Raw genomic sequence first — 14612 nt, 5'->3', positions numbered from 1 at the left:
AATTCCTTCTTCTTTCCGATTGAAATTTTTAAAATACAGTTACAATAATTAGTATAGACTTCACACAGGATGTTCTATAAATAAATTATAAGAAACTCTACTAATTTTTGTTGAGCTAGTAACAAATAGGTAGCCAGCTACCTATTTGTTACTAGCTCAACAAAAATTACGTTACATGAACATTTTTACAGGTCACGTGCCGATTTCGGTGTAAACTAGTACGGCACAAAATATTTTTGTATGGATGTTCTACGCATACTACTTCATTAATTATAGAGTTCACTATCCAATACTGCCTGGCAATATAAATTTGGCAAGCGTCGAGTGAAAAAAGACAGGTATGTCTGCTACTTGAGCACGCGGCCCGCGCACGTCTCTCGGACCCAGGTAATTAACGAGAAGACCGCGAATGGACTGGACGATGTATGTATATTCGGCCAGTACCCAGTTAGTGTTATCAAACTCAGTGATGTGTGTAATCGCAGCGAGTGCTCAGTGCAGCAGCGGCTCCGGTCGAGTTGCGACAGGATGATGCCGATAGAGCAATTGTTGGTAATAGTCAACCGGCATCTCGGTCTTGACACCTATACCGACGAACTACAGACTCCAAAGAAATGGGCAATATATGAATCCCCATTAGGAGGGCGTGGACTCGTAGCGACAGAAGATATCAAAGCCGGTGAAGTAATATTTGTCGATCATCCGCTCGTCTACGGCCCACGATCTGGAGCTAACGTCCAACGAGGCTGCACTGTCTGTAGGAAAATTGTTAGCGAGACGTTCTTTAAGTGTTCACAGTGTGCCTTGTTATTATGTTCAGAAGAGTGTCAAAACAGTGATGTGCATTTCAGTGACTGTAATATAATTTCCTGTTGGCCTAACAAAGTGCCGATTGAGGACGTTGATGACACACTATTGTCCCGCGCGCTAACGGCAATACGAGCATTGTTATTAAACGAAGATCAAAGAAATCTGCTAACTTCGCTTCAAGCACACGTTTTACCACAGCATGGAAGCGAAATTAAAAGTTTAAAGGAATATTTTGATATACCATCACAAGTGGAACAATATATGATTTTTGTTTCATGCGTACTGGACGCTAATGCATTTCAAATGGCAACTCCTTATGGGAAAAAGGAGATGAGTTTACGAGGTTTATACCCTGTTTCGTCTATAATGAATCACAATTGTGTATCAAATACGAGGCATACTTTTAACTTCGATTCGCAGATGACTGTGAAAGCTGTGAAACCAATAAGAAACGGTGCTGAAATATTCACGTGCTATTCGGGTATGCTGTGGGGCACGCCTGCCAGAAGACTTCACCTTTATAAAACCAAGCATTTTTTTTGCAAATGTGATCGATGTGCTGATCCTACCGAACGTGGTACCCTCTTAGCCGCTCTGAAATGTTTCTCCACTGAATGTCCAGGATCTTTGTTACCTCTGCAACCATTAAAAACTAACACCGCTTGGCGATGTCTGGACTGCGGCCTCAGAGTGCCAAGTAGTAACATTTGTGCTGTACAAAGTGCTCTTGGAAGCCTGGTGGGGTCTTTAGACTTCGAAAATGTTGCTGCATTGGAAAACTACTTCTTAAATAGAATCACAAAATATATTCCAAAAACTAATCAAATCGTTGTTGATCTGCAATGTAGACTTATTTGGGTGCTAGGTGAAGCCGAAGGGTTCCGGTGGGATGGTAAGATATTATTTTTGTTTACTGATACTGTTTTTATAAATGAATCGCGTTTATCTGATAAGCCAATGGATAAGACAATGTTCATGGCTATATTTCAAATAGCTACTTATCTATGTATCTACGATATATCACAGATGTTTCAGATAATATCATCTTCGTAAAATGCCAACTCCATACAATATAATACATAATATCGTACGCTCGTACACGTTCTAGCACACATACTATTTAATTAATAACATTTTATACTATACACTGACTATGAAAATTTTATTTTTTATCTAAAAATTGGCTCTTCTTAAAACTTGTCTGAATCCTCATCATCATCTCAACCCAACGTCAGCCCTCTGATCTCAGAATGAGAGGTCATTCTGAGTATAGAGGGCTGTCGATATATAGAATGGATGACTTAGGACACAGACCACCATGCTGGCCAAGTGTGGGTTAACAGACTTCAACACCTTTGAGAATATTATGAAAAACTGTCAGGTATACAGGTTTCCTCACGATGTTTTCCTTCACCGTAAAAAGAAGTGATATTTAATTAAAACGCACATGACTTTTAAAAAATAAAGCCACGGATTGAACCCCAGACCCTAAGAATAACAGGCTGAAGTCTAATAGTCTATCACCGCTTCGCGCCTAAAACTATTTTTATTTTAACATCCTTTTACCTGATCTATTTATATACAATTCATTAAACGGTAGATTAACGGTTATAGGTGTTGAATGATCGCGTAGAGCTAGCTTCACGTAATTTGTATCTAATTTAATAGCCATAAAATCTACTGCAATACTCTAAAACACACATTTTTCTTCTTAATTATAGCTATTGGTGCTAATGTGAAACTGAACAGCGGCAGGTTAGGTTTTTAAAGATCTGTCGCCAGTATGGTTACCAGCATCGATTCTGGACGCGCCAATGGTTTTTTTCCTCTCTCGTCTGGCTTTACAAAGATTAGCCAATGTCAAGTTTGTAGTTATTTGTAACAAGTTACCTAGTTAAACTATACAAGTATGGACCCCGTCTGTGCCGGCGCTCGCCGACATACGCACGGCACCCCCTGAGAGTGTTTTGCAGTCAGTTTTAACAAAAAAAACACTCCAAAAAGGCAGAGCACGCCCGCCAGCTAACACCAACACAGACGAAGTCAGCGCCAATGGTTGCCAGTGTATCTGAAAGCAAAATCGAATATCTTTCTTTTCATAAATAGATAATGTCAACATCCGTGCTGCCACCTGTGGAGTTTATGAAAATCTATCCGTACCGCATATGTATCTAGAAAGAGGCGAGTCTCCATTCACATTACAGTTAGTTTTCTCGTTCATCTGGATTCTAAGAGATGACGCTCAACGATATACTACGTCGTCAACCTTGCTTTCCGAATTCCGTCTCGTAATTTGCTGGACTACTTCCTCAATCACTAACTCCCTTCAGACTATTATTATAGATACTTCAACCGTCTCGTTGGTCTAGTATCCAGCATGTTAGACTGCAAATGAATAGACACTGGGTTAGATATTATCTGGGTCGAGCCAAAAATAGTCAGATACCTATCGATTTTTCTGTCAAGAAATTCTCTGTACTAGCCCGGAGATAGGAAATTGGCGGTGATTGACCCTGTGCTTCGGAGACCACATAATATAAAGCCGTCGTTTCTGCCGCCTGAGTCTGAACTCTCTCTGGTCGTGTCGGATTTCCGTGCAGACTATGGGAGTAATGGAAAAGAAAGTGCATCTGTGTTTACACTTTAGGATGCACACCTTCTACACTTGTGAGTTGTGACTATAACACTTCTCCCCGGTCAGAAGAGCATTAAGTACATTATTTATTATTCAGTACCTACTAGTACATATATATGATTCCCAGGGAGCGATGATAGCGAAGTAGTTAAGACGTTGGCCTCCTATTCGGGGGTCGGGAGTTCAATCCCGGGCACGCACCTCTAACTTTTAGGAAAACATCATGAGGAAACCTGCATGACTGAGAGCTCTTCATACTGTTCTCAAAGGTGTGTGAAGTCTACGAATCCGCACTTGGCCAGCGTGGTGGACTATGGCCTAAACCCTTCTCAATCTGCGAGGAAATCCTTGCTCAGTGGTGAGCTGGATATAGATTGACGATGATGTACAATAAGAAAGTATAACTATCTATTCCATTTCCCCCAATCCTCTACTTATTCCTGTGGAACACCTAAATCAAGAAACTAACCATATTCATGCGTGGCCGAGACAAACGAGGCTATTGTAATGACATGCACCGTGTAGGATTTCTAGGACCAGATGCGGTTTTCATTATGTCAAGGTTTTCATAGATCTATTTACGTCTAGCCATTTTCACGGCTTTGAATTACGTGGACCGCGCGCTTAGGCTTTAATAATTCAATACACCTACAAAGGGCAATATAAATTGATTGAAAGATGCATCAATAGCTCACCGCCAGTGGTTGACTATAGGGCGGAGTAGAGGGGAGTGGTCAAGCTTAGCCGGGGAAACCTTGGGAAGTCCTTTAGTGGAATTCCAAGTAATGTTCAAAGTACGGGGCAGGGGAGAACGGAGGGCAATATGAATTCCAGAAGGATATTTTAGAGTTGTAATCTCTGCTGCAGGTAATTAGTTTTTCCGTGACAAATTTTGTTATTTTTTATAACGTAGTAAAATGATTCAAAAATGTACGTGTAAAAATGCATTTTAATTACTTCTCATGATGTATATAATAATGTGTAAAAACTCAAACTCGTTTAAAAACGTCTACTTTGAAAATCATAGCGATGTTTCGCTGAAGGAGGTGATTTTTTTAGTGCAAAATATATTATTTTTTAAATAACCTTTTAAGTTACAATTTAGAATTTTGGGGCACTCGTAACTGAGTATACAAGAGTTCTTTTGTAGTTAATGCAATTATCATCTGTAACTCCATTCATTATTTTTTTATTTGCCCCTCTGTTATTTTCGGATCGTTAAGTAAATATTCGAGTAGAGTTAAAAGAATCACAATATTATTTTGCGTCACTAGTTCAACTACATTTTCCTTTAAAAACATCAGCTATCCGACAGTAGGTACCTACCTATTATATTTAGAACTACTATTTTATTTATTTATAGATTGTGATTTGTTTTGATTGCAAGTTTGGGATAATCCTGGAATCTGCTGGAACGTTTTTAAAAACATATTCTCTAACCTATTTAAAATTTTCCGCCACATTAATATTATGTTTATTATAAAGTGAGAAAAATCTCCGCATGAACGACTTCATTGAACTAAGAGCCAGCGCGTGCCAGATCTTCGTTATTTTATAAAAGCTGAAAGTTTCTCCCATAGACTGACAATTTTTTCGCTAGTTTCTCCTACCTATTGTCCCCAGCACAGTGAGTAACGATCAGTGACTATGAAGCTTAGATCCTGTTATCCTAAAGCCATAGTGGCTTAAAATAAACCACAAGTAATAAAAACATGCACACAGATTCTTGTTTGATACTTGCTTTAACGCCGAAGAAAGACATAGTGAGGAAACCTGCTTGCCTTACAATTCTCCACAATGCTCTCGAAGGTCCGCCAGCTGGCCAAGTGCGAAGTCTGCTGCGTAAGTACTTAGCCAGCGTGGTAGAGTATGGCCAAAACCCTTCTCATTCTGAGAGGAGACCAGCGCGCGGCTCGATTGCGGTAGAATGACAGCTACAATGTCACGATCGCAATCATCTCTGATTGGTTGATGCTCTCTTACTATTTATTGGCTAAAAGGTATTGTTGCAACAAATGCCATAAATTCAGCCCATCACAACGATTGCAATTGCAATAATGATTGATGCAGTTTTCCCACAATTAAGCAGCTGCGCGGTAGCGGGCCGGTGTTGGGTTGATCATGATGATAAAATCATTATTGTCCTTTACAGTAACCAAGAAAATAAAGGTTAGTTTCAAAGTTACATCATATCAGGACCAACAGGTTGTTCTGTCAGTTGTTTTATTAACTAGCTAGCTCATTCAGTCATTTATAGCCCGCTGTGGTAATTGCCTGTTACCCTGGTCTAAATGACTACTAAGCGAAACGCATACAAATATACCTATTAATAATTATAATTCACTTATGCGCAATGAATGAGCAAGGTTAATAATTTACAAGGCACTTAACTTGTACATGAGTACATGAACTAACAGCTTTTACTGCTTGTTTCATATTACCAGTAGTTAAATAGTAAATACCTACTAAGCTGTGACAGCCTAGTGATTAAGACGTTCGCCTCCTAATTGGAGGTCGGGGATTCGATCCCGAGCACGCACCTCTAATCTTTCGGAGTTATGTGCGTTTGAAGCAATTAAAATCATTGGCTGTAACGGTGAAGGAAAATATCGTGGAAAACGTGCATGCCTGGGAATTCTTTATAATGTTCTCAAAGTTTTGTGAAGTCTGCCAATCTGCACTTGGCCAGCGTGGTAGACTATGGCCAAAACCCTTCTCATTCTGAGAGGAGGCTCTGTAGTGATTCGGCGAGCGATGGGTTGATCATGATGATGATAATGAAGTACCTACTTACTAGGTAATTGGTCATCTCAAACAATAGACGTCCACAACTGGAAATTTTATGTCTCTTGTAAGGATTTCACACTACACGGTCTTGTGCCGTTTCGCTTATGACCAACAATCGCCATCATCGTCCAGGGTAATTCCACTAAACTGTGAACTACTTATTGGCAAAAGAATGGACTATATTCCTATTTAAACTATTTGTTGTTTAAAACGTGTCCAATTATACAGGAAGCGCTAATAACGTATTTCTGTGGAGCGCTCATCACCGCTATATAAATACAGTAGTCACAAAGCGTTTTGTTCTTCTTTTGTCTCGTTGTTAGGATAAAGATCGTTTCCGTTATGAAAGACACGACGTACATAAATAAATAATATCCGGACAAGTGCGACTTGAACTTATCAACAGAAAATGAATGAAAAAGAAAAAAAAATTATTAACCAATTAACGCAATTTTTCTCTGTCCGACGACACACTAAACTTAACAACACAGACAGACAATAAAGTGATCCTATAAGGGTTCTGTTTTTCTTTTGAGGTACGGAACCCTTAAAACGAAAGTCAAAAATAGAAAACAGCGTTTAGCTAAAGTACTTACAGTAAAAATGTACGAAAACACATTAAATTTAAGCAATCTCTTATGGATTTAAGAAAGAAATAAAGAGCGTTATTAACATGTTTACTTCCAGATGTAAAAATAAACAAGAGCAATGTACTCCGCCCACTTTTGATTAGAGACCAACATTAACCCCAAACTTCCCAGAGTTATATTTTTAACACTATAAAAACACGATTAGTTTTAAAATAATCATCTTTTTAGCCAGACTCTAAATTATTCTGTACTAGCTGACGCCCGCGACTTCGTCTGCGTGGATTTAGGTTTTTCGAAATCCCGTGGGAACTCTTTGGTTTTCCGGGATAAAAAGTAGCCTATGTGCTAATCCAGGATATTATCTATCTCCATTCCGAATTTCAGCCAAATCCGTCCAGTAGTTATTGCGTGAAGGAGTAACAAACATACACACACACACACACTCACACACACACACACACACACACACACACACACACACACACACACACACACACACACACACACACACACACACATACAAACTTTCGCCTTTATAATATTAGTGTGATTAAATTTTAAAGGAAACAAAACTTTTTGGTAGAATTTTAATTTTCATAACCGCAAACCTTACCTACTTATTTATCTACCGAGCTGATACCTACTCATTTAATTTTCACTGTTTTCCGATCTTGTATTATTTACTGAATTGAGTAACTAGGTGTTTCTAGTAATAATCCAGTGAAACCATTTAAAGCTACAAACTAATTTGACCATAATATTATTAAATTAGGCTTGTACATAATTATTTTGGTATTTTAGATAGGTCGTATTCCAGAATAAAAGAAATACCTAGATGTACGTCTTCAAAAATTAAAGGTGTTAGGCGAATGGGGCGTGAATTGGTAACAAAGGCACATGAGTAGATAATACTGAGGCCCACTTTCGCATTTTAATAATAATATATGTATGTATGAATAGGTAACTATGTAGACTTAGAAAATGGAAGGTTTTATGAGTAGGTATAAATGCGTATTTCATCGTAAGTTTTAACGCATTTAATAAAGCCCGTCATTAAATTTTAAGTTGAAAGACCTTCGATTAGACTTATGAAGCTTGGAAGTCGCGGCAGGTACCCAAAACAAGCTCTTTAGAGTCTTTAGTATAATCACACTTTGCACACTATCACATAAATCTATACTAATAAATAAAATTGGAGTGTCTGTCTGTAATTTCGAAATAACTACCGCATATTAAGGTCATATGGTTATTTGAATGATACCATAACTGAATCACACGTTTTTAAAATTTTTGTCTGTCTGTCTGTCTGTCTGTCTGTCTGTTTGAAAAGGCTAATCTTGGGAACGGCTGAACCGATTTTGACGGGATTTTCACAGACAAGTAGAGAATTGACCAGGGAGTAACATAGGCTACTTTTTTAACCGACTTTCAAAAAGAGAGTTGTGTTTTTCTACCTATGTACATCGAAATCTCCGAGATTTCTGAACCGATTTGCGTGATTTCTTTTTTAATCGATAGAGGAACATTGCGACATTGTTTCATAAAAAATTTGGAGTCCAACTCCTCAATCCTGATGCTGCAGGGGATCTGACCAATCCACGCGGGCGAAGCTGCGGGCATCAGCTAGTATGTATTATAAAGGCGCACGCACGCACTAACTACTGAACGGACTTGGCTGACATTTGGAATGGAGATAGATAATAAGTATCCTGGATTAGGCTACTTTTTATCCTAGAAAATCAAGATTTCGAAAAACCTAAATCCACGCGGACGAAGTCACGGGTGTCAGCTAGTAATAATTATAACTTCATCCTCCCTTTACTACGTTACCATATGGTGCATTATTCACATAATTCAGTACAATAATTTGCAGTTTGCGACTGCGCGGGCGCGTCAGAAAACTGCGCCATTTCACAAACCTCAAAGATCGTAAACGCGAGTGTGTATTGCGTATTACAGTTTTAAGGCCGTGTATAAATTTTAAAATTCACTAATGGAATTGCGTTCAGTGTGTCCTGACACGCCGCATTGGGCAAGTGAATAAAATCAGTGACGATAATTACGCGTGCATCAGTTATTCGATTGATCGCCGTTGACATGGGTGCCGCCGCGAAAATTCCACGACCACACGTGGTATCCAGGTGGATTGGCTTACCTATCCCGTTAGTATTTCACCTATTAATTAGAAACACATTCTCAGAAAAAATTCAAACGATTTTCTATGGATTTTTTTCACAACAATGTACCGATAGTAGTCGATAAAATTTTAATATCCTAAAAAGTGATAATTGCGACAAAGCAGTGTTTTCTTCCACAGCGTGGTTCTCAAAAATTATGTAATTGTAAAGACATTTGATTATTATTTAAATAAGTAATAATAATTTGCACGTGTAAAACGTAATTCCCGATATGATAAATACCTACTCGTACATACGAATTCCTTCACACCACGATCGTTTGGCATAGCAAATTATGTTAGTAGTGCAAGAGTTACCTACGCGTTGTATAAATTAATCGTTTGACTTGAAATGAATGTTTATTTGATGACAGCGATATCTATTGCAATCCCATTTACGATATGCATGGGACGCCTATAAATTCCTGTCGTCGAATTCACTGCCAACTATTTTACTACACCTAGGTACCGGCTGATACCGTTTGCCAAGATTAGGCAAATTAGAAATCTATCGTATTCAGCATTTCCCAGATGTTATTGTCGTGTATCTACCTACATTAATTCACACACTGACACCTACCTGTACACGCATCCAAACACTGATATACATACATAATATAGGTAGGTATGTAAGAACTCACTAGATTAGAATGAATAGGTGCATGCTTTATTTTTTGTGTTAATTTGTAATTTTTTTTTTTTTTGGTTACCACAATAAGGGGAATCGAAAAGTTCACTCTATTTAAGTATAGGCCTTTCTACCCTCCCCTAGTATAACACGGCCTACAGACTGCGTTTTTAAAAAAACCGGCCATGTGCGAGTCAGACACGCGCACTGAGGGTTCCGTACTCGGGTATTTTTTCCAACATTATGCACGATAAATCAAAAACTATTATACATAAAAATAAATAAAAGTTTACATTATAGTAGGTAGTAGATAAGGTGCACCGTGAGATACTGAACTCAGCGACCAGTCGACAGTTTATAGGTACGGTCTACCTAATAGCCACACGAGTGGGAGTATATGGGATACTAGCTGATGCCCGCGACTTCGTTCGCGTGGATGTAGTTTTTTAAAAATCCCGTGGGAACTCTTTGATTTTCCGGGATAAAAAGTAGCCTATGTGCTAATCCAGAGTATAATCTATCTCCATTCTAAATTTCAGCCCAATCCGTCCAGTAGTTTTTGCGTGAAGGAGTAACAAACAAACACACACACAAACACACACACACACACACACATACAAACTTCGCCTTTATAATATTAAGTGTGATCTACTCGTGTGTAATAGCTCTAAGCAAGATGTGAGCTATATATTTCGGATTTCAGAGCTGTCGGAGAGTCGCCTGGAGCTGAAAGAGAGGCTGTGCCGCGGCACGCTGCGCACGGTGGCGGCGCTGGGCGCGGGCGACGCGCACCTGCGCGGCCTGCTGCTGTATCACCTGCACGCCGCGCTGGCAGAACGCGCACGCCGCTGCCCAGACCTGTATGAGGCGAGTACCACATACACATACTTCATAACTCATAACGCCGCTTCACAACGTGTCCAATAGCTCCAATTATGTGCGAGGCCCACTCCTGTACCACCTGCATATCACGCTGCGTTCAGCGCTAGCAAATCAGAATTACCGATTGACGATTCTAAGAGGGGTTTTAGGGTTCTATAGTAAAACAAAGAAATTAAAATAATTATCTTATTTGTTTACAGTAAAACTCTTTATAATCATGACTACGGAACCATAATATGAACGTTATACAAGGAACCAAAAGCTTAATTTGCTATAGGTAGGTAAGTATAGCAAATTATATAGTACTAGCGACCCGCCCCGGCTTCGCACGGGTGGACACTACCACGAAAAATCCTATCTATTTTCCGGGATAAAATATAGCCTATACGGATTCGGAAGAATCCCTCTAAGTAATGGTAAAAGAAATTTTGAAATCGGTCCAGTAGTTTTTGAGCCTATTCAATACAAACATACAAAAATACAAAGGTTTCTTCTTTATAATATTAGTATAGAAGTAGAAGTACCTATAGATTATAGCAAATTAAGCTTTTGGTTCCTTGTATATCTTGGACTTCCGCAAAATAACACCTGCTTCTATAATCTATACAAGATAATATGCGTGTTGTTGTGTTTGTGAACCGTACTCGTACGTAATGTGTACGTACGTGTGTGTTGTAACTCGCACGTGTCCAGTTGTTGAACGTATGAGTAATATTAAATGTATTACAAAAATTTCAGGAACTGAAGTCAGAAATTGAGAATACTATAGAACAAGCCTATAACATTCTCCAGGGCGACCTATCTGCGCCCCCTGACCTTGAACTCAGGCGGCAGTATCTTGGACCTGGCTGTGACAAGCCTCATGAAGAGAGGTTCTTCATCCTTGACACTACAGACAGATTTTTACATTTAAACTAAGTAAAGTGAAAGGCAGTTGCTAACACTTTATACCTACAGCCAAAAAGATCTCCTTTTTGGCTGTATAAAGTGTAAGTACTTGTTAGGTATCATTATTTTTGTCTATATAGTATAAATTAAGGTATTGATTAGATATAAGTTATAGATTACTTTAAAAAATTGCGCCCCGTTACCATAGCTTTATGGTATGCTTAGATATAGACTTCTATAGTTATACAGAAAAAAAAAAAGATTTAATGCACTTAAATATCAAATAGGTAACTATCTACCTACACGAAAGTCAATGCTAGTCGCTATTTTGGTGTATATTTTAGCTGTCTATTTATGAGTTGGCTTATCGTTATTTTTGTCTCATAAGTCATAGATAAAAAAACCTACATGTAAAAAACTGGAAATATTATTTGAAAATCGAATGTGAGTGAATAGATATGATAGATATAGTAGGTACCTTTTTTTTTTTTTCTTCTCGTCTGGCTTTACATAGATTAGCTAGTAGGTACCTAACTACCTAGTTTAAGAAAAATTTAAATATTTTAAGAAGACATGAACTTTGTAAAGCCTACGAATATAGATTAAACCTATTTGTTGTATTTTAATGAGTTTGACGAAAAATATTTTTTCTTAAAATCCTATAAAAGTACATAATAATTATTGTTCTAGTCTCGGTAGATATAAGAACCTAGCTCTTGTGGATAATCCTGCAGGCAAAAGAATCATCAGTCAAAGAGTTTTCAGAATCGAATCATTGTAAGTTATTCATAGTCGGTACCACATGAGGTAGATACTCCCTACACCCAGGCTTACTTATTACTATCAGTACCTAGGTAGGTACTGATAGTAATAAGTAAGCCTAGATAGTTAACTTTAATATTAGGGTTCCGTACCCGAAAAGTGCCAACGGGACCCTATTACTAAGCTTCTACTGTCCGTCCTTCCGTCCGTCTAGCTGTCAGCGGCCTGCATCTCGTGAACCGTAATATGAGTTAGAGTTGAAATTTTCACAGAATATGCAAGTAGGTACCTAGAATCTAGATAGGTAGGTATAGTATTTCTATAGCCGATTATAACAACAAATAATAAAAATTACAAAATGGCCGCCATAAAAATTAGTGTTCTTTTTTGCACTTACGGCCTACCTACGGTGTGTGGATCTGTGGCCTGTGCGCCCCGTGGCCCGTGCGCGGTGCGCCTCTGCATCGAAGAAAATATTTATGATCTACGTTCTGAGGATTTTATTATTCTTTCTCGCTGTGGAAACAGGGACGGCTTTCTTAATTTCTCATTCAGTAAAATTAGATAAAACTTACTCGGTTTTCAACATTAACATTGAGGAGATTTTATTTGCTGGCAGCCTAGAACAAATTGTTGTCAAATGACATTAACAGGTTACAGATGGGTTACAGGGGGGCGTAATACTATCTCTATGGGGGCGTAGTTGTAGAATACCAATGTAGTAATGTACTCTGTGGTTGTAGTATACCCACAAGTATACCAATAGCTTTATGATACCAATGTACTCTGTGGTTGTAGCTACGCCCCCCTGTCAATGTCATTTAACTAGTGCCAAAAAAAAACTTTTCGCACATAAAGCTATAGAATAATAGGTCCATGTTTTCGCACGATTCGTGGTCACTGGTCTATGTTTCGCACTGTACCTATAATAATTATTAATTATCACACAAAATGTAACCCGTTTATAGGTAATCGGGTAATCGAGCCGCTGGATTTGATGTCATAACTCAATACTCATACGTTATTCTCATCTAAGTTGCCAAAAATCTTAGATACTTAATATTGATAAGATAATAATGATAAAAGAGATTATGGGACAGCAATAAAAAAATATTCAGACTACTGACTAGCTACAGTTTAAATAGGTAACATATAAATAGTACGAGTATTAGGAACTTATCAGAAAATTATCGTGAGTTTAATGTGGTGTTCACTCCGATACGTTTATCTTCGCTTTCATTTACGTTGCACATTGCCCAGTTCTCTCAACAACTTCCACATTACTGTTTATAAATACTACAGCATAATGAAATCGCACCCTCAAGCTTTGCTCCTATCATCGTCTAATTGCCATGGTTATTCATTATTGGAGTTCGCGAAACAAGAAATCTGCTCCTTTTTAGGAAAGTAAGTTTGTCTATATGTTCATTTTATTGCTTGGCAAAGCAACTAGTTGTACAAGGTGACCAAAACAAGTAATATTTTTCAGGAACAATGTCACCGAACTAGTGTTCGTACCATACGCTCAAAAGAACTACGATGATTACACAAAGAAAATTAAAAATGTCATCACTCCCTGGGGATTTTCAGTGGTAGGCCTCCATACATACCCAGATCCAGCCGATGCTATAAACTCTGCAAAAGCTATATTCGTCGGTGGAGGAAATACTTTCTTGTTACTAAAAACTTTGTATGATAATGAGCTAGTTAATTTGATAAGGGAAAGAGTTCATACTGGTAACTTGGTTTATATCGGTAGCAGCGCTGGAACAAATGTTGCAACTAAAAGTATTCATACCACAAATGACATGCCTATAATATATCCCCCATCCTTTGATGCAATTAGCATCGTGCCATTTAATATAAACCCTCATTATATTGACAAAGTTGAAACAGACACTCACAAAGGTGAGACAAGAGACCAAAGAATAGAAGAGTATATGGAAATGCCTCATGCAAACCCAGTGCTTGGGTTGAAAGAGGGGTGCATTTTGCATGTTGATGGAGATTCCTTAATCCTGAAAGGAGTTGCTGGTGCTGTTCTCTTTCAAGTGTAAGTACAGAGGTTGATTACATTTCCCATATTTTTAGCACCTATAAAGCAATTTGACTTGCTCGAAAGTTTGTTGATCAGCCTACACATTGAGTGAATACATCTATTCACATTATTAAGTACATAGTACTACTCTATCATACTATGCCATTGCATAAGTGTAACACTTTTGGTGTTGGAGCAAGAATCAAAGAACACTTGTTGAAATTAATTACTTACATAAGAGTACAACAGACATCAAGTAGGTAATAAAATAGCATAAAAACTTGCTTACCTATTTTGTATAAACTGGATCATAATTATATGCAAACCAATATAAATATATTGATTATTGGTTTAAACACTCCAAATTACAAAAAACTTGTGTATGCTGTTTTTAATTTTTTTGTTGATATATGTAA

At 38.1% G+C, this 14612-nt stretch overlaps 3 protein-coding genes and 1 long non-coding RNA gene across 4 annotated transcripts in view; 3 read left to right on the top strand and 1 right to left on the bottom strand.

The window, feature by feature from the left end:
• Positions 1-348: 348 nt before the first annotated feature.
• Positions 349-11590, top strand: LOC123881185 (SET domain-containing protein SmydA-8-like). Its single transcript, XM_045929832.1, has 3 exons — positions 349-1702; positions 10330-10493; positions 11247-11590. The coding sequence occupies exons 1-3, from the start codon at positions 529-531 to the stop codon at positions 11424-11426; spliced, it is 1518 nt and encodes a 505-aa protein (XP_045785788.1). The 5' UTR covers positions 349-528; the 3' UTR covers positions 11427-11590.
• LOC123880907 (pre-mRNA-splicing factor syf1 homolog) overlaps positions 6882-14612 on the top strand; it is a 22442-nt gene continuing 14711 nt past the window's right edge. The window contains exon 1 of the mRNA XM_045929314.1: positions 6882-6896. The gene's annotated coding sequence lies outside the window, so the exon portion shown is untranslated. The remainder of the gene's footprint in view (positions 6897-14612) is intronic.
• On the bottom strand, positions 11543-12192 carry LOC123864213. Its single transcript, XR_006795730.1, has 2 exons — positions 11927-12192; positions 11543-11874 (listed from the first exon to the last, which is right to left on the bottom strand). It is a non-coding gene; the product is annotated as an uncharacterized LOC123864213 (long non-coding RNA).
• LOC123864118 (probable alpha-aspartyl dipeptidase) overlaps positions 13121-14612 on the top strand; it is a 1843-nt gene continuing 351 nt past the window's right edge. Inside the window, exons 1-2 of the mRNA XM_045904359.1 lie at positions 13121-13565; positions 13648-14211. Of these exons, the coding sequence (XP_045760315.1) occupies positions 13360-13565; positions 13648-14211 (770 nt within the window). The 5' untranslated portion in view covers positions 13121-13359. The remainder of the gene's footprint in view (positions 13566-13647; positions 14212-14612) is intronic.

The sequence above is a fragment of the Maniola jurtina genome, chromosome 1 (genome assembly GCF_905333055.1).
Source record: "Maniola jurtina chromosome 1, ilManJurt1.1, whole genome shotgun sequence".
Taxonomy (NCBI): Eukaryota; Metazoa; Arthropoda; class Insecta; order Lepidoptera; family Nymphalidae; genus Maniola; species Maniola jurtina.
This window is presented reverse-complemented; position numbering and strand designations above follow the sequence as displayed.

Coding starts and splice junctions, on each gene's coding strand:
- LOC123881185 (XM_045929832.1), top strand. CDS start 529: ATGATGCCGATAGAGCAATTGTTGGTAATAGTCAACCGGCATCTCGGT. Junction 1,703..10,329: donor CGAAGGGTTCCGGTGGGATG/GTAAGATATTAT, acceptor TTCGGATTTCAG/AGCTGTCGGAGAGTCGCCTG. Junction 10,494..11,246: donor GCTGCCCAGACCTGTATGAG/GCGAGTACCACA, acceptor CAAAAATTTCAG/GAACTGAAGTCAGAAATTGA.